Source organism: Mirounga angustirostris, unplaced genomic scaffold (assembly GCF_029215605.1).
Source record: "Mirounga angustirostris isolate CCGP_5_RB_7025 unplaced genomic scaffold, mMirAng1.0.hap1 SCAF_12, whole genome shotgun sequence".
NCBI classification, from domain to species: domain Eukaryota; kingdom Metazoa; phylum Chordata; class Mammalia; order Carnivora; family Phocidae; genus Mirounga; species Mirounga angustirostris.
This window is the reverse complement of record NW_026991720.1, coordinates 46,243,483-46,263,835: the sequence shown is the minus strand read 5'-3', so window position 1 is coordinate 46,263,835 and position 20,353 is coordinate 46,243,483. Positions and strand designations below refer to the sequence as shown.

The 20,353-nt window shown below is 43.6% G+C and overlaps 1 protein-coding gene across 1 annotated transcript in view; it reads left to right on the top strand.

Annotated features, from left to right (window-relative positions):
- The window catches only part of CHN2 (chimerin 2), a 295,925-nt gene extending 279,271 nt beyond the window's left edge, over positions 1-16,654 (top strand). The window contains exons 10-13 of the mRNA XM_045864506.3: positions 1,871-1,948; positions 10,445-10,582; positions 12,234-12,339; positions 15,614-16,654. Coding sequence (XP_045720462.1) covers positions 1,871-1,948; positions 10,445-10,582; positions 12,234-12,339; positions 15,614-15,785 — 494 coding nt within the window. The 3' untranslated portion in view covers positions 15,786-16,654. The remainder of the gene's footprint in view (positions 1-1,870; positions 1,949-10,444; positions 10,583-12,233; positions 12,340-15,613) is intronic.
- Positions 16,655-20,353: the final 3,699 nt, after the last annotated feature.

Genomic DNA, 20,353 nt, shown 5'->3' with positions numbered 1-20,353 from the left:
TAAGGTGGCTGCGAGGGTTAAAATGAGCTGATCCATATAAATGACCTAGCACGGGGCCCAACATATAGGACTCAGCCTATGTTATTCCTTTCGCCTTTTCTTGGAATGACCACCTAGCCTAACTCCACCTCCGAATGCGTCTGTCTGCCACCTGACTTCACCCACTGACTTCAACCATTCACTCAGTGCTGTCACAGAGACCCCCAAACAATAGTGTCTGCAACAAGATAGAAATCTATTTCTCTCTCCAGTAATGGTCCAGACCCTGGGAGCAATCTAGGGCTAGGTGGGCAGGAACCCAGGCCCTGCAGCTTGTTGTTCCGCCATCCTCGAGAGCTGCCTTCTTCTGCATGATCCCAAGTGGTGACCACCATCTCCTCCGAATTCCAACCAAGGGCAGAAAGGCATGCTCTTTCTCTTCAAGTCCACAACCCCAGCGCCGCGCTGGACACATCACTTCTGCTCTCTTCACATTAGCCAGAAGTTACTGGCCATGGCCATGGATGTTGTTCTGCAAGTCAGAGGTTCCACTGCAGCTGAGGACGGGGAGAGCTGACATCGCAAGGAGAGCTGGAAGCCTCTGCTACTCTGGCAAACTCTAGTCCATCCTTCATGACTTCCTTCAAAGATGGCTCTTCAGTAAGATCTTCTCCCTGGACCCTCCCACCAACAGACAGGCTGGGCTTGTGTTCACTGCCCGGTGCTCCCATGTGCCACTGTGTCCTTGCCTGTGTTGTGTGCAGGTCACAGTCACAGTGAGGCACGCTTAACGTGTACTGCCGACTAGAAGAGGATGACTCCAGGTGTCCTCAGGTGGGCCGACCCAGCTGATCAGTATTGGCAGCCTGGGCAACTGTACGGAGACGAGTTCTGAGACTGAGTGGGGCTCGGTGGGGGACGGAGCCAAGTCCGTAAGAAAGGTCTCTGACAGTCCCAGGAGGAAGGGTGGCAGGACTTAGGCGGTGCAGTTGTTGTCTCTGATGCAGACCCTTATGTACGGCAGGTAGCATATACTTGATCGATGGTTCCCAAATGAAGAACAGGAAAGTATGTCATCAAGAGCTTGACAAGAGTACCCTGCACCAGCTGTACCAGCTACTTGTTTGCTTGTTCTTGCCATAGCTGGAATTTGAGGGCAGCTCGTTTCTGACTTGGAAGGTCTGAAATCTGACCCTTTATCCCTTCTGATACCTTTGGGACCTGGCAAGGCCTTAGGACATATCTTAACAAATCCCTAAGATCTAGGAGCAGAAACCATATCTCTTTCTTAGCCCAAATATACAGGGATCAAGTTTCCAGAATCATCACTAAAATTTTATTTTTCCCTATCTGTATGATCATTTATTTGAAGGTATAACAATTCAATCATATTTAAACATTCAACATATCCTATTTATGATTAAACATAAAAGGCGGTAAAATTTAGATTGTTTCAATAAAAGCAGGATAATATGCAAGCATCCACGTACGTGTGTGTTCCTAGCACAGGGCTGCATGCAGCGTGGCACGTGGGCTAAGATGATGCTAGGGAGGAAGCAGGTTGCTGCCTGAAGCAGTGAAATCTCATCCAGCAGTCTAATGAACAAGGAAGCAGGAGACCGTGGTCGATGAGAATCTTAAACACAGGCTCACTTTGCGAAGCCAGGCAGGAAGACCAGATCCCCGAGGTCTCTACTGCAGCACAAGCAAATGAAGACAGTCTTGCCTGGAAAACTGAGATGGACAAGCCCAGCTTCTGACAGGAGTGTGTGTAATATACAAGAGCACTGACTATATTTTGCTCATTTCCTGCTAGCACACAATGTAAATATGAAATTAGAGTCCTTTGTAGATGTTTCAGGAAGCTAAAGTCTGTCTCTTTGTTCAACAGGATTGAAGTCGGAAGGCCTTTACAGAGTCTCTGGGTTCACCGAACACATCGAAGATGTCAAAATGGCATTTGACAGAGGTGGGCTTATGCTCTTTTGAAGGCCAGATGACCTATCCTTACCATGCTTTCTCTTGGAACCAGATTTTATTCATAGTGGGGATGGGTTTCAGAGCTACTGAGAGCCGTTCCTCAGGAAGCCAAGGAATAATGGCTTACAAATCACATAGTTCTCTGCCTTTCTGGGGGAGGTATTCCCTTAAAAACTGTGGACAAGTGACCACATGGGGAAGTGAGTTTGAAATACTTCTTGAATAAAATACTTCTTTGATGCCATTATGATTCTTGATTTGGTTGCCCAACATTGACGGTTGGTCCACATGGCCCCAGAGTGTCCTACACCCCCACCTGAGGGTCTTAGTGACTCTTTTCCTTCCCCCGAAACTCCAAAGAAGAGAGCATAGGATGGGGGTATGCCAAGCACTGAAACAGGGGAAGCCAGTGGAAGTCTCGGAGGTGACTTCTTTTGTTATTTATAACTGTGACAAATGCTCTCTAGGTCATACTATCTCTTGGGCCAAAAAGCTTTGGAGCTCCTTAAAAGTACAGATCGCCTGGGCCCACCCTGGGGACCCATTCAGAAAGCTAAGTGAGCCCAAGAATCTGTGTTTCTTTATTAATTTTTATTCAGTGTATTTAAACAAAAAAACAGTTCACCCATTTAACCAACCCCTCACTGCTGGTCTCTTGCAACCACCAATCTGTTCTCTGTATCTATGAGCTTAGTTTTGGTTCGTTTTGTTTTAGATTCTATGTATAAGAGAGATCATATGGTATTTGTCTTTCTCTATCTGACTTATTTCATTTAGCGGAATTCCCTCAAGGTCCATCCATGTGGTTACAAATGGCAAGATTTCACCCTTTCTTATGGCTGAAGAATATTCCATTATATATATATACTGCATCTCCTCTATATTCACCCATCGGTGGACAATTAGGTGGCTTCCATGTCTTGCCTTTTGTGACTAATGCTGCAGTGAACATGGGGGTGCACGTATCTTTCCGAATTAGTGTTTCTATTCTATATTTCTTTTTTTTTTTGTAGTTTTTAATTTTATTATATTATGTTAGTCACCATACAATACATCATTAGTTTTTGATGTAGTGATCCACGATCCATTGTTTTCGTATAACACCCAGTGCTCCATGCAGTACGTGCCCTCCTTAATACCCATCACCGGGCTAACCCATTCCCCTACCCCTCCCCTCTAGAACCCTCAGTTTGTTTCTCAGGTCCATAGTCTCTCATGGTTCATCTCTCCCTCCAATTCCCTCCCCCCCATTTTTCCCTTCCTTCTCCTAATGTCCTCCATGTTATTCCTTATGTTCCACAAATAAGTGAAACCATGTGATAATTGACTTTATCTGCTTGACTTATTTCACTTAGCATAATCTCCTCCAGTCCCATCCATGTTGATGTAAACGTTGGGTATTCATCTTTTCTGATGGCTGAGTAATATTCCATTGTATATATGGACCACATCTTCTTTATCCATTCATCTGTTGAAGGGCATCTCGGCTCTTTCCACAGTTTGGCTATTGCGGACATTGCTGCTATGAACAGTGGGGTGCATATGACCCTTCTTTTCACTACATCTGTGTCTTTGGGGTAAATACCCAGGAGTGCAATTGCTGGGTCATAGGGTAGCTCTACTTTTAATTTTTTGAGGAACCTCCACACTGTTTTCCAAAGTGGCTGTACCAACTTGCATTCCCACCAACAGTGTAAGAGGGTTCCCCTTTCTCCACAACCTCTCCAACATTTGTTGTTTCTTTCCCTGTCCATTTTGGCCATTCTAACTGGTGTAAGGTGGTATCTCAGTGTGGTTTTGATTTGGATTCCCCTGATGGCTAATGATGATGAACATTTTTTCATGTGTCTATTAGCCATTTGTATGTCTTCTTCAGAGAAGTGTCTGTTCATGTCTTCTGCCCACTTTTTGACTTGATTATTTGTTTTTTGGGTGTTGAGTTTGAGAAGTTCTTTATAGATTTTGGATGCCAGCCCTTTATCTGTAGTGTCATTTGCAAATATCTTCTCCGATTCTGTGGGTTGCCTCTTTGTTTTGTTGACTGTTTCCTTTGCTGTGCAGAAGCTTTTTATCTTGATGAAGTCCCAAAAGTTCATTTTTGCTTTTGTTTCACTAGCTTTTGGAGATGTATCTTGAAAGAAGTTGCTGTGGCCGATGTCAAAGAGGTTACTGCCTATGTTCTCCTCTAGGATTTTGATGAATTCCTGTCTCACATTGAGGTCTTTCATCCACTTTGAGTTTATCTTTGTGAGTGGTGTTAGAGAATGGTCGAGTTTCATTCTTCCACATGTGGCTGTCCAATTTTCCCAGCACCATTTATTGAAGAGACTGTCTTTTTACCATTGCATGTTTTTTCCTGCTTTGTCAAAGATTATTTGACCATAGAGTTGAGGGTCCATATCTGGGTTCTCTATTCTGTTCCATTGGTCTGTATGTCTGTTTTTGTGCCAGTACCATGCTGTCTTGGTGATCACTGCTTTGTAATATAGCTTGAAATCAGGCAACGTGATGCCCCTAGCTTTGTTTTTCTTTTTCAACATTTCCTTGGCGATTCGGGGTCTTTTCTGATTCCATACAAATTGTAGGACTGTTTGTTCCAGCACTTTGAAAAATGTCATTGGAATTTTGATCAGGATGGCATTGAAGGTATAGATTGCTCTGGGTAGCATAGACATTTTAACAATGTTTATTCTTCCGATCCATGAGCATGGAATATTTTTCCATCTTTTTGTGTCTTCTTCAATTTCTTTCATGAGTGTTTTGTAGTTCCTAGGGTATAGATCCTTTACCTCTTTGGTTCGGTTTATTCCGAGGTATCTTATGGTTTTTGGTGCTATTGTAAATGGAATCGTTTCTTTAATTTCTCTTTCAACAGTTGCGTTGTTAGTGTTTAAGAAAGCAACTGATTTCTGTGCATTGATTTTGTATCCTGCCACATTACTGAATTGCTGGATGAGTTCTAGTAATTTGGGGGTGGAGTCTTTTGGGTTTTCCATATAAAGTATCATGTCGTCTGCAAAAAGAGAGAGTTTGACTTCTTCTTTGCCAATTTGAATACCTTTTATTTCTTTTTGTTGTCTGATTGCTGTTGCTAGGACTTCTAGTACTATGTTGAACAACAGTGGTGAGAGTGGGCACCCTTGACGTGTTCTTGATCTTAAGGGAAAGGCTCTCAGCTTTTCCCCATTGAGGATGATATTCACTGTGGGTTTTTCATAGATGGATTTTTATGAGCTTGAGGAATGTTCCCTCTATCCTTATACTCTGGAGAGTTTTAATCAGGAAAGGATGTTGTATTTTGTCAAATGCTTTTTCTGCATCAATTGAGAGGACCGTATGGTTCTTCTCCCTCCCCTTATTAATGTGTTCTATCACATTGATTGATTTGCGAATGTTGAACCACCCTTGCATCCCGGGGATAAATCCCACTTGGTCGTGGTGGATGATCCTGTTAATGTATTGTTGGATCCTATTAGCTAGGATTTTGTTGAGGATTTTGGAATCCATATTCATCAGGGATATTGGTCTGAAATTCTCCTTTTTGATGGGGTCTTTGCCTGGTTTGGGGATTAAGGTAATGCTGGCCTCATAGAATGAGTTTGGAAGTTTTCCTTCTGTTTCTATTTTTTGAAACAGCTTCAGTAGAATAGGTCTTATTTCTTCTTTGAATGTTTGGTAGAATTCCCCAGGGAATCCATCAGGCCCTGGACTCTTATTTTTTGGGAGGTTTTTGCTCACTGCTTCAATCTCGTTACTGGTTATTGGCCTATTCAGGTTGTCGATTTCTTCCTGTTTCAGTCTTAGCAGCTTATAGGTTTCCAGGAAGGCCTCCATTTCATCCAGATTGCTCAGTTTATTGGCATATAGTTGTTGATAATAATTTCTAATAATTGTTTCTACTTCCTTGGTGTTAGTCATGCTCTCTCCCCTTTCGTTCATAATTTTATTAATTTGCGTCCTTTCTCTCTTCTTTTGGATAAGTCTGGCCAGTGGTTTATCAATCTTATTAATTCTTTCAAAGAACCAACTTCTAGTTTCATTGATCTGATCTACTGTGTTTCTGGTTTCTAATTCATTGATTTCTGCTCTAATTTTAATTATTTCTCTTCTAATGCGTGGCTTAGGCGTCGTTTGTTGCTTTTTCTCTAGTTCTTTAAGGTGTAGAGTTAGTTGGTGAATTCGGGATTTTTCTATTTTTTTGAGTGAGGCTTGGATGGCTATGTATTTCCCCCTTAGGACTGCCTTTGCAGTATCCCATAGGTTTTGGACCGATGTGTTTTCATTCTCTTTGATTTCCATGAATTGTTTAAGTTCTTCTTTGATTTCTTGGTTGACCCAAACATTCTTTAGCTTCCAAGTGTTTGAATTTCTGCCAAATTTTTTCTTGTGATTGAGTTCCAGTTTTAGAGCATTGTGGTCTGAGAATATGCAGGGAATAATCTCAATCTTTTGGTATCGGTCGAGACCTGATTTGTGACCCAGTATATGGTCTATTCTGGAGAAAGTTCCATGTGCGCTCGAGAAGAATGAGTATTCTGTTCTTTTAGGGTGGAATGTTCTGTAAATATCTATGAGGTCCATCTGGTCCAATGTATCATTCAAAGCTCTTGTTTCCTTGCTGATTTTCTGCTTAGATGATCTGTCCATTGCTGAGAGTGGAGTATTGAGGTCTCCTACAATTAACGTATTGTTATCAATATGACTCTTTATTTTGGTTAACAGTTGGCTTATGTAGATGGCTGCTCCCATGTTGGGGGCATAGATATTTACAATTGTTAGATCTTCTTGTTGGATAGACCCTTTAAGAATGATATAGTGTCCTTCTGTGTCTCTTATTACAGACTTTAGTTTAAAATCTAATTTGTCTGATATAAGAATTGCTACCCCAGCTTTCGTTTGAGGTCCGCTGGCATGGAAGATGGATCTCCATCCCTTCACTTTCAGTCTGGATGTATCTTTAGGTTCAAAATGAGTCTCTTGTAGACAGCATATGGATGGGTCCTGTCTTTTTATCCAATCTGCAACCGTGTGCCATTTTATGGGAGCATTTAGGCCATTCACGTTGAGAGTGATTATTGAAAGATATGAATTAATTGTCATCGTGTTGCCTGTGAAGACGTTGTTTTTATAGATTGTCCCTGTAAATTTCTGTTGTAGATCACTCTTGGGGTCTTTCTCCTTTTATAAAACCCCCCTTAATATTTCTTGCAGGGCCAGCTTAGTGGTCACATATTCTTTCAACTTCTGCCAGTCGTGGAAGCTCTGCATCTCTCCATCCATTCTAAATGAAAGCCTTGCCGGAGAAAGTATTCTTGGCTGCATGTTCTTCTCATTTAGTACTCTGAATATGTCTTGCCAGGCCTTTCTGGCTTGCCAGGCCTCTGTGGATAGGTCTGACGTTATCCTGATGTTCCTCCCTCTGTACGTAAGGAATCTCTTCCCCCTAACTGCCCTTAAGATGGTTTCCTTGGTTCTAAGATTTGCAAGTTTTACTATTACATGCTGGGGCATTGGCCTGTTTTCCTTGATCTTAGGAGGGGTCCGCTCTGCCTCTAGGACTCAAATGTTTGTTTCATTCCCCAGATTAGGGAAGTTCTCAGCTATGATTTGCTCAAATACATCTTCTAGCCCCCTCTCTCTCTCTCTCTCCACTCCCTCCGGGATTCCAATTATTCTGACATCGGAACGCATCATGGTGTCACTTATTTCTCTGATTCTATTTTCATGGATTCTGAGTTGTTTTTCCCTGGCCTCCTCTTTTCCCTTTTTATCTATTATACTGTCTTCCAGATCGCTTATTCTCTCTTCTGTCTCAGTTACCCTAGCTGTTAGATTATCTAGATTGGATTGGATCTCATTGATAGCATTTTTAAGTTCTGCCAATTCACCTTTTATTTCTGCCCTTAGAGACTCTATGTTGCCATTAATTGATTTCTCCATTCTAGCCATTGTCTTCACAATTGCTAGCCTGAATTCCATCTCTGACATCTTGGTTATGTCTGCATCCATTTGTAAATCTGCAGCATTTAAGTCATAATCTCTGAGTCTTTTCTGTTTTGGGGGCTCCTCCTTCTAGTCATTCTGTTGATGGGTATTTGAGGGAATGTATAGAGTCCAAATTATTGACCAGAACCCAAGCAAGATGCACCTGTTTTCTTGGGACCTTAGGGTTGCTGGCCTCTTGTTTTCCCAGCCTGTCTTCTGCGGGAGGGGACTGCCGTGCTGTGACTCAGGCAACCCTGTTTGGGCGGAGTTGCCCTGCGCCCCTGTGGCGGGGGATGGGCTCAGTGGGAATTAGTCTTTGGGGCTTTTGTTCTCTGGCGCCTTTCCCTGGTGGCTTTCCGCGTCTCTTCCGCGAGTCAGAGCAGAAGAGACCATTTCCAACCCTCTGCCTCAGAGTAGGGAGACCGCAGTCTGTTCTTCGGTGAGCTCTCCAGGCCACATCGTCTCCATTTCTGTCCGTGCTGCTATAAACTGCAGCATCCTGGGGTGTGCGCCCCTCCGCAGCGCCCCCAGTCCTGCCTCCACGTCGGGGCGCGTCTCTGCCCTTTGTGCTTCTAAAACCACCAGCCGCTCCCAGTTCGCGCCCGCGTGACTCCACCGCTTGGGGTTTCCACCCCCAGGGGTTGCAGTTCACCGGCGCGACCCCGGCACACCGGGTTTCTGTCTCGGAGGCTGCAGTTCGCGTGCACGTGACCGTCGCTCCGGTTTCTTTCGGGGGGGGGGGGGTGCGGTTCACGTGCACGCGACCCCGCCGGTCTGGTTTTCCACCCCGGGGGCTGCCCTAAAGTTCTTTCCCGACGCCACCGGTCTGCGAGTCTGTGCCCCATCCACAGGGCGCGAGGCTGTCACTCACTGCGGTGTAGGATCCCCACGGCCAGGCACCCTCCCACCGCCGTTTACCCTCCGATATCTGCCCGCAGGATCACGGCTCTCGGCTTCGTACCTCAAAACCAACTGCCTGCGATATTCTGTTTGTAGAGATCCAGATCTTCTTATGTCTCAGGCTGGTTTCGTGGGTGCTCAGAGTGGTCTGGTAGATATCCAGCTCAATTCCGGGGACCAGTTGAAATAGGGTCCCCTACTCCTCCGCCATCTTTCCCCTCTCCACTCTATTCTATATTTCTATTGAACAGTCCAAATAACAGTAGAATCGAGGGATAGAACCCCTAGCCTACTAGATAGAACCTTCACTCTGTAAGAACACTAGACAAGGTCTCTGATGATCTGGCCTATCTTTTCAGGCTCATGGCCAGTTCCTCGGCCCTGTATACTTTGTGCCCCAGCTACACTGAAATACACCTTAGCTGTTTTCATGAACAAGTACCTTGGCTCACGTTGTTCTGTCCATCTAGAATGTGTTCACATCTCTGCCTGGCAGACACTTACCTATTAATCAGGTGTCCACGCAAGTCTTTCCTCGTTCATGAATCCTCAAGCTGACCTAAGAGTCCCATTGTCCTTTCCTGTGTCTGCTCCCCACCCACCATGTTTCCACATCTCCAGACTAGCAAAGCTTTCCATTTCCTTGGACTATGGAGTTGCATGCCTGACTCCCAGTCTGACTAGAGCTCTTTGAAGGGAGTATGTTTTTTCTTCTTTGATTCACCAGCGCTTAACGGTGCCTGGCACATGGTAGAGTCTCAATAGATATTTGTTAAATATGTAAATAATGGGATCGGATGACCCATCTGCTGTACTCACTGTGTTCTGTACGCCAGCTTTCTTTATCCTCAGAACCAAATTTGCTGAGACATTTGTTCTTTCTTTCAATTCTCTATGTAAAAGAAAATGCTAATCATCTCAATATGATTGAAACTTTCTTATCCAAAAAATGTATAATCTGTGACAGTTAAATTGGACTGATTTTTACTAATGGTAAAACAAAAAGTCAAAAAATGTTTTCAGAATGATTGCAAACATGGCTAGAATATGACATTACCCATACATGAGGGAAGATCAGAGTTTCCCAAATTAAAGTCCTAGGAACAGAAGAGAAAGAACTAAGAGAAATATCAGTGAGCTTGTGAGAGACAATAGAAACTGAAGACATTCAGCAATTATGATGTGTGTGTGTGATCTTCAAATCCAAATCCAAAGAATACTGGTGCAGCTATATAAAAGCTTGTTTTTTTTATTATTATTTCAGATGAGATTGTTATTCTCTTATGAACATTGGTGTCTAGAATATGAATTACTATGCTAAGTTTCTGTCTAGCAAATTACCAGAGGCTGGGCCCAAAGAAATACAATAAGTCAATTTCACTGCTCTTTTGGCTACACTTACCCTCAGACCCAAAATCCCTCTCTGCAAACCTCTTTTTGTTACTTCCTGCCTGTCGTCGGTGTTACTAGAAGAGCAGTCAGCTGGGACTTGCACTGGCACATCACGTTCACTGTTGGATCTTTTTGTTTTTTTCCTGGGCATGCTTCACCTTGGTGAAATAGGTCCTAATTAGGAATCAGATCACTGATTGTTTTTCAGATGGCGAAAAGGCAGATATATCCGCTAACGTCTATCCAGACATAAACATCATCACTGGAGCCCTTAAACTGTACTTCAGAGACTTACCCATTCCTGTTATCACCTATGACACCTATCCCAAATTTATCGAGGCAGCCAGTAAGTATTGAGAACTAACCTTTTATTTGTACCAAATTGTGAAGTGGAATGCTTTTAACTTCAGGAAAATTAAAACGCACGACTGTTTAAATTATCCCATGAGCGCTCACTTTGCCAAGTGAGGGCACAATGGTACAGTTAATAGAAAGCCAGGCCTAGTTCACCAGCTGAGTTGAACCAGTACCCACCACCTCTGCTCGGCTAAAGCTGGGCGCCAGGCAGTTCTCTCTCCATATTGTCCCTTCTATGCTGGAACTGGCCCCGTCAGGGCTACTCTGTTATATGTTGAAAGCAAAAATGTGTCTCTAGTAAACAATCAGATGTTCTACAATGAGGACTGTATAGATAACTACTTTCATCCATTAATCACACTCCCATTGCTAATCGATTAAAGTTAGACCCCAAGCTATGCCCACTGATGTTGTTCAAAATTGACAATACTGTGTCAAGGACTATACCAGGACCTCTCAATAATATCCTCTGGTTTAAGCTTCCCATCTACCTGATGAGGCAAATATCATAATCCCCTTTCACAGAGCAGGAAAGCTAGTGTCCGAGAGCTGAGCTCACAGGGCCAGGAACTGAACATCATCATTGTTGGTCTTCCTTCAGCCCATGGTTGCTCATTAGTGTTTGGCACTTGGGTAGACTGCTGTCAGGAGGGGGGACCATATTGGGGTGGGAGGTAGGGGGCAGGGAGCGAGAAGTGGTACTGCACTTTGCCCAGGAACATAGGAAGGAAGGGGAGTCAGCTGATAGGATGCATGGCGTAGAAATCAAGCACATTTTGAGGAATTTCTTATGAAAAATACCTTCGAAGGTAAATATAATAATAAGATGCCTGATGGGGACAAACATGGGCAGGCTGGGATTAGTGCAAGATACACTTTCCTGATGAGTTATGGCCCCACTTCCCAGTAAGAGCATTCTTTCCTGGGTTCTGGTAGTCCTGTGTGGAGAAGGTTCTGGCAGCTGGGTACCCTTTGCCCCAGGAGGAATGGCAGGGGAACTTTCTGTGAATGACTGCCAATTCCTATCAGAGCCCTAAAATGCAGAAGCATGCATGTTTCCTCCCTTGGTGAATGTGCCTCATATCTACTTCCTAAGCCGGACTGTACAGCGGGGTTCAGAATGCCAACACTTTGGTGAACAGTGCCGTGAGTGCAAGCTGCGCTCATGGGCTCATATGGGCCAGCGCCCTGGGGTCGTAGGGTGCATTCAGTCACAGAAGGCTTCCAGGAAAAGGCTTGTCAGACAACTGCAGGAGAACACTACCAAGTGTGATCCACTTTAAATTAAAGCTTGTGGTAGTGAGATCTCTAGCAAGTCCGGCATTCAGAAGATGAGCAAAACCATTTGGGCCACCAGCAAACATCTCCAGGACTGCAGATTCCTGGGAGGGCAAGGACCATGCCCAGCCTCCCGTCACCCGCCCACTGGGTGTTCAATACATGTGTGGTTGCCAACCTCCAACCCTTTCTGGAAGAAGGCAAGACACAAATGCATTGATTAGTTTAAGTGAAATGTTACCTGAAATAGCATGAACTTATTAGGCTTCCCTTCCACCTGTAACCGGAACAAACCCAACTTGTTACTTCTCCGAAAACTTTAATGTTCCAGCATGGCACTGACTCATGTGGGCTCTTCGCAGAAATCTCCAACGCCGACGAGAGGCTGGAAGCCGTCCATGACGTGCTGATGCTGCTGCCTCCGGCCCACTACGAGACCCTCCGATACCTGATGATCCACCTCAAGAAGTAAGCTGACAGCTCCTTGACACGCCCTCTGTAAGCCCTGTCTGCCTGGGACAGCGAACGCGTTAGGAAGAGTTAACAACCTTCCTCCCCAACCCGCTGAGTAGACAGACTCTCCTTTAAAGTGAACTCTGGGGCCTTCACTAGGCCAGCCCCGTTTGTAACTGCTAGAACCCCGACTCCGCGCCCGGAGGTGCGCCACACACTTTACACGGGTTATCTCTGTGAGGTGGGTATTGTTAGGGGCCTCAGGTTACAGACAAGATTGCTGACGTTGAAGGAAGTAAAATAACTGATGGGAAGAGGTAAAGTGAAGCCAGGAGTGAAATCCAGGCAGTGTGATTGAGAGCCCATGCTCTGCCTTGACCATTTGTCTACACTGCCTCCATGTCTGCATCTGCTGCCCACCCAAGCCCTATATATACTCTGTGTTCTGTTCTTCCTCCTTCTGCTCGTTCTAGTTCCGGGCTCCTGAGCCTGCCTTGCTTCTGGGCAGGCACATTCCCATCCTGATCCCTTGGTTTTCTTGATGAATTGGTGACCTATCACCAAGTAACAAATTGCCCTCAAACTCGGAGGCTTAAAACGATAAAGATTTGTTATCTCACAGTCTCTGTGATCAGGAACTCAGGTGTGGCTTAACTGGCTGCCTCTGGTTCAAGGCCTCTAATGAGGCTATGGCTGAACCCACGGCCAGGCTGCAATCTCAACTAAAGGCTCAACTAGGGGTTGAGGTGCGCTTCCAAGCTCACTCATGAGGTGCTTGCCTAGATTCCGTTCCCCAGAGGCTGTGTGACTGGAGGCCTCATTTTCTTGCTGACTGTTTGCTGGAGGCCACCCTCAGCTCCCTGCCATGTGGGTCTCCCCACAGGCAGCTCACAAAATGGCTGCTGGCTTTCCTCAGAGCTAGCAAGGAAGAGCACCCAAGACAAAAGGTATGTTTCCATAACCTAATCTCAGAAGTGACATTCCAGCTGCTTTCACTATATTCTGTTTGTTGGAAGTAAGTCACCAGTCCAGCGCATACATTAGGGGAAGGGATCACACAATCCCTTCACACATACAAGAGTATGAATTACAGGAAGCGGGGATCACTGTGAGCCATCTCAGAAGGCACCCACCATGGAGGGCTCTGCACTGGGTTGTCTGTGTGACAGCACATAAGACGGATGGAGATGTTTGAGTATTTACAGGACCCTGGTTCCAGACTCTTACTGCAACTGTGGATCTCTTTTCTTCACTGTACATATATAATGAAGTCAGTGAGTTGGTTTTTGAGATGTTGGAGGGATCAGGGCATTTCTGTGCACCTTCCTCTGTGTTTTTGGAAGACACAAAAAAGTGGCCCATTCTTAGATAAAATGAACCAAAAATTGTCTGCACTGACTAGTTTACAGATCCATTCAAAAGTGAAAGGAAGCAAGTTGAGAATATAAACTCTTGGTGTTGAAGTTTTTGTTTTTTACCGTTTAAAACATAAAAATATTGTTGCTCATATTCATGGTGATCAGAGATGTAATAACATTTAGCTCAGAAGGTGTCAATTTTGATTAATCTATTGAATTTAAGAGTATGAGCAATTTTTGAATAAGTAATAGACTATGAATGCCAGCCTGGCTTTTAGTTAGCCATAAATTATTTCCTTAGAAAGAAATTAGTTCTAATTGTTACAGTTTGGAAGGCAAAGAATCATTATTAGGAAAAATGCTGATATGTCCCAGTTGAATCTTTAATGCCAATAATTTCGTATTTTTACCATGGAGGGTTTGTCAGCCACCTTGTTTGGCCAGGTGTGGTGCCTGACTTAATGGGTAGATGTGAGCAATTTGATAATGAAGAATGTTCCTCTTTTCTACCTCCTTAGTTTTGCAACAGGAAAATAATGCAAGCCGAATTGGCCTTCCTAAAAGAATACTAAGTGGCCAATCTTAATTAGCTCCAAGAGAATAAAAACAAAGGGATGGCCTTCTGTGTGGAACCTAAACATGTTTTAATCATATTTTGCCCTTCTATGGATAACCTACTGTCTTTTAGTTCTACTACGAACATCCAAAAAACCTCAATTCCTTAAAACAAGACTCTAGCAGACTGTAATTTTATCCCACTAGGAAGGTATTAAGCCAGCTCTGGAGTTTGACTTTTATTCTTAAAGGCTTTGCTGTTCTCATCTGGATGTTGAAATGATGATTTTCAATTCCAACAATAATTACTGCTCCAGACCTCATCCTGTGGGAACTAGAAATAATGTCCAACTGTTTTCCTGTTTGGCCCCATTCCAGCCATTCCCCTGTCCCGTGATAATGGTCTGGCTCTCCCTACGCTTGTGGCAGCCCCATCCTACAGTAACCTTGCCCCTCTGACACTAGGCCTGCCAGCAGACCGGAGATCTGTCCTCAGCTTCCCTGCCCGGGAGCATCCAGACCAGCAGGAAGCAGCTATGGGGAAGAAAAGACTTCCATACAAGCCTAGACTAAAATCTGTATGTACCATGGGCCAGCTAAGAATCTGCTGCCCCTTTCAACCAATATCCCCTAATCACATTTCCACATTTATTTAGTAAGAAGGACTGATTTTCTAATTTTAAAGATGTGTCTCTACCAGATTCACTAAGTAATTCACTTCCACTGGCTGAAGGCAATGTCAACAATGTAAAAAGAAAAAAAAATCAGAAAGTTACCTTTTTTAAAAAAGCTTTATTTATTTACTTATTTACTTATTTATCTGAGAGAGTGAGAGCATGGGAGAGCGTAAGCAGGGAGAGGGGCAGAGGGAGAGGGACAAGCAGACTCCATGCTGAGTGCTGGGCCCAAAGTGGGGCTCAATCCCATGAGCCTGAGATCATGACCTGAGCCAAAATCAAGAGTCGGATGCTTAACCAACTGAGCCACCCAGGTGCCCCCCAAAAATTACCTTTAAAAAAAATACCTTTCTAGGGGCGCCTGGGTGGCTCAGTTGCTTAAGCGACTGCCTTTGGCTCAGGTCATGATCCCAGAATCCTTGGATCGAGTCCTGCTTCGGGCTCCCTGCTCAGCGGGGGGTCTGCTTCTCCCTCTGACCCTCTTCCCTCTTGTGCTCTCTGTCTCTCATTCTCTCTCTCTCAAATAAATAAATAAAATCTTTTAAAAATTAAAAAAAATACTTTTCTATAATTCTGATTCTCAATTTTCTTTTACAACTTCCCAAACCAGAGAAATTCTTGGGAGCATACATGCATAATGAGTATAAAAATTCATCCGCAAGTCTATGTAACATCTCTGTGTATGTGTCTATTTTGCAGGGTGACAATGAATGAGAAGGACAATTTCATGAATGCTGAAAATCTGGGGATCGTGTTTGGGCCCACGCTGATGAGGTCCCCTGAGGACAGCACCCTCACCACCCTCCATGACATGCGGTACCAAAAGCTGATTGTGCAGATTTTAATAGAAAATGAAGATGTTTTGTTTTAATCCACCAGGGAAATGAGACGAATGGCCCCAGCCCCATCTTGTTGATAAGGCTAAAGGAACAAAAACACTTCTTACACTTGATTTCTTTTTTAAACAAGTGACAGAATTTCCTGGACCGCAGTGGATTGTCAAGTCGGCTACTGTGTCTCATAGACACCCGCCTCCTCCACGTGAGAACAGCAGGGGTGAGAGTGACCAAAGGCTCTGTCTTGGGTCTTTGCTGTGCCTCCTACATATGTCTGTTTTGCTGGAAGAGTGATTAATAAATCTTTCTTTAACTTATTAAAAAAAAACAAGGTAGATCTTTACGCTTCAGTCTTATCAGTAATAAAAGGGAATTTAATTCATAGAGGTACTTGATACAGTTATACATTTTCCACTTACAAGAAGAAGACAATTCTATGTTAAATGTTAAATGAAACTTATATTGTAAAATGTATTTTTATTTTAGCTGCAAGAATGTTACTTTATTTCAGCAAATAGAACTCAATGCAGTGCATTGATTATGACCCTGTGTACCTTGTCCTGCTTCTTGCTGTGATCCCTGAAAAAGTTTACCATGAATGCAGTATTATCTTGACATACCTCTGTCCTTATTAGTGCTTTGCAATGGAAGTTCACCGGCCACCTGTGTCCCTGCTTTTGATAGGTTTTGCTGTTAAGCACGGGCATCTTGCAGTCGTACGGTATATGTTTATAGCAATTGTAGGATGGTCTGAAACATCCAGATTTTCTTTCCATAAAAGTTTTGTGAAATCCCAAAGTATGTTTTGGCATTGGTCAGAGTCTTTCCTTATCATGTGTGTATATCCCAGAACATGCAGAATGTGGTCATTTTACATAAAATGATGTGGGAACACTGGTTGAATCTGGGCCATGTAAAAAGTGAGCACTTTCCCTATGTCTTTTCAGGCTAGCACTCGGAAGTAACCGATTAATGGCGAGTTGTATTGTTGTCACATTTCTGTATTTATGAAAAGTGAATTACTGATTACTGATTTTTTTCCATTTTTGTTTTATAAACAAGCCTATTTTTCAAAGTAAGAATGAATAAGTTTGGTTTTTACAAATATTCCTACTTGATAAAAGTAGCTCTGTATGGATCATAATTTAATACGATTTGATCGCAATAGTTCCATCTTCCGGGTTATAAATTTAGCTTAGCATGAGCTTTTCACAGCAAGATCTCTATATTTGGTAACATAGGTAAAATATTTAAAGCATCAAAACCTGTAAATTTAAATTTTTTTTTCTGAAATCCAACTACAATGTCTTTTCCTCTGATTGTCTGAGATGATCCATGTACTTACTGGCTAGTTTTATTTGGGAGTGACCAGAAGAGAATTACTGTGTGGTGCGTGAGCTGAAAGGAGGAAGGCAGTGCAATCGTCCTGGACAGTTCCAAGGGCTACGCGGACGGACTCCGTTGGCACACGGTGGGGGGGGAGGGGTCAAAATGGTTCTGCTGGGTCCCTGCTATTATTGTTCCTCCCAACTGTACAGATTTGTTGGTTGTAGCTTATGTACTTCTTGATACTGTCAAAAAATTATCTGAAAATGGTTTTATTTTGTGAAGTGAATACTACTTTGTAATTTATGATCGTGTAAATGGAAGGAAAAGCATTAAATGTATTAAATTCTTCTGTCTATCACCTTGGAGTGTGCAAAGAAAACTGGTGTTGGGGAGTGGCGGGGGTGGGGGCAGGTTACGGGGAGAATATTTAAAACATTGCTTCCAGATGGGATTTGGCAATAGAGTTTCTATCCTCACCAAAACATGATGAGGAAACAGAAACATCCCACTGAATCCCAACCCTCCTCCAGCTTCCCTCTGGAGAGCCTGCTTGAGATTAGGATTCTAATGCTCCCCCTTCACTGTCTCTAAGACCTGCTGCATTCATGTTTTTTTTTTTCATTAAGAGATGTAGTGTTTAGAGCAAATCCCCCTAGGTCATCCACAGGAGGGCAGAACAAGAGTTCTGGAGCCAGAAAGACGAGCTCAAATCCCAGATCTCGGTTAGCAGCAGCAGATGACCTTGGGAATGAGTTTGCTCATCTGAAAAACTGGGGGAAATATTCTGGGTAGATGAAGTGATGATCTAATTAGTAATAGTTATTTCTTCTTATTATCATTAGTAAGAGTGATAACTTAGTAGGGGAAAAGATATAACAGGGGGTAGGAAGGCAGAAGCATGAAAAGAAAAGGGCTTGTCCCAGGTTAAATCCAAGTTCAAGTAATAATAAGGGATATTATAACAGGGTTCTATAATACATAACGAGGGTCACCTGACTCCTTTTCTCGACTGTTATTACAACACCTGATCCCGTCTCCCTTGCTTCAGTCTGAATTCTGCTCACCCACACCTATCTCCCCCACCATCTGGCAGCCTGATATGGCTCCTCTTACCTGGCTTGAAATTCCTACCATTGGAATAACTCTAGTAGTTAAGACCTGAAAGGAGGCAGCATTGTTTCCAGAAACACACTGTTAAATTGTCTACAAGTGGGTTGTGGGAAGCCAGACAGGAGCAGAGTGGGTGGGAGAAGACAGTTCTGAGGATGGGAGGAGAAGCCATTTCTTCCTCCCATTAACATAAATGGGCACCGGGTCTCCACAGCTGGGAGGGGGCTGGTGCTGAATTTCAAGGAGAGCAGGCTGGAAGGGCAGAGGGAGGGAGGTAAGGAGAGCATAGGACAGTCACATACCACAAACAGCTCACGGATTGTCTGGGCTGTCCTGATTCCTACCGAAAACCCAACTCAGTTAGCTTACGAATTCCCAAGATCTATCAATCCCCAAATTTATAATTAATCTTTTGATTTAAAAAATGTAATGTTCGTTGATTTTCAACAAATATTTATCAAGCATTTATTAATGGGCCAGACACTGAATACTTGGAAGCAAGGAAGAAACTTATCTCACTGGAAGAATTAAATTTAGTCTGGCTAGAGAGAGAAAGCTGCTTGTGTTGAGGGTTTTGGACTGTAACATCAGGGAAATGAGTGCCACTAATTTTTTTTAAGATTTCTCTATTTAGGGGCGCCTGGGTGGCTCAGTCATTAAGTGTCTGCCTTCGGCTCAGGTCATGATCCCAGGGTTCTGGGATCAAGCCCCGCATCGGGCTCCCTGCTCCGCGGGAAGCCTGCTTCTCCCTCTCCTGCTCCCCCTGCTTGTGTTCCCTCTCTCGCTGTGTCGCTGTCAAATAAATAAAATCTTTAAAAAAAAAAAAAGAAAAAGATTTCTTTATTTATTTGAGAGAGAGAGAGAGCATATGGGGGGGCAGGGAGAATCTCAAGCAGACTCCCTGCTGAGCAGAGCCTGACAAGAGGCTCAATCCCATGACCCTGAGCCCATGACCTGAGCCCCAAATCAAGAGTTGGACACTTAACCAACTGAGCTACCAGGTGCCCCTAATTTTTTTAAATAAACTTAATTTTGGAATAGTTTTATATTTACAGAAAAGTTGCAAAGATACTACAGAGTTCCTGTGTCCTCCTCACCCACCCTCCACTAGTGATAACATCTTATGTAACCCTGGTACATGTATCAAAACTAAGAAACCAACACTGGCACATTACTGTTAACTAAAGCCCAGAAGTTATTCAGATTTTATGGGTTTTCTACCAATATCCTTTTCTGTCCTGGGATACCATCCAGGGCACCACGTTGCACTAGCATTAATGGGTTATAAGGGACAGATGACACAATCTAGTTTACATTTTTAAAAGATCACTTACTTGGCTGTGGATCCATCAGAGAACATGTGGGCGGATGCAGGCAGCGAGGGTAGATGCAGTTAGATGTTCTCCTTGTCGTAAAGGACTGCGGTGATGTAGCTTGCATTGGGGGGATAGCAAAGCAGAGTCAGCTAGAATTGAGTCATAGTGAGGAGGCAGAGTTGAAAAGGTTTGGTTATAGATTGGATTAAAGAATCAAGGATGATTCCCAGGTGGCTTAATTTGACCACTAGATAGTATTTACTGAAAAGAAGACGGCAAGAGGAGTTGGCAGTCTAGAGGAGAGGCGGGAAAAGTAGGGAAGATGGTGAGGTCCATTTTGGACATGGTGAAACAAAGATCGCTGTGAAATTTCCAAGCAGAGATGTTTCATGAGCAATTGCACTGACAGACCGCAGCTAGAGATATGTTTCTGGGAGGTAACAACCACGGGATTGAATGGAAGGACTCAAGGACACAGAACAGAGAAACAGGTGAGAGTCCTGGTTCAGAGTTCTGTGGAGCACCAACATTCAGGAAAGAGGAGCGAGCAAATGAGGTGTGTTCTAATGCAGTAAAATAGAGTCTCATGAGTGCAGTTTAGAAAGCCTCTCTTCCTTGTCTTCAGCTTTGTTTCACAATGTCCTAATCCATGTCTTTGTCCCACTTAGATTTACTTTGCTACATGTGAGGCAACACGTTCAACCCAGTGCTTTGGAGGACTTAGCTTATTTTGTAAATGCAAATGAGCCAGAGTCATTTTTCTTAAGTTTAGTTGAAAAGATGGTATCATACTCACGGACCTCCTTCACTGCCTTCCTACTGCAGTTTGTACACCTGTTCACCCAGCC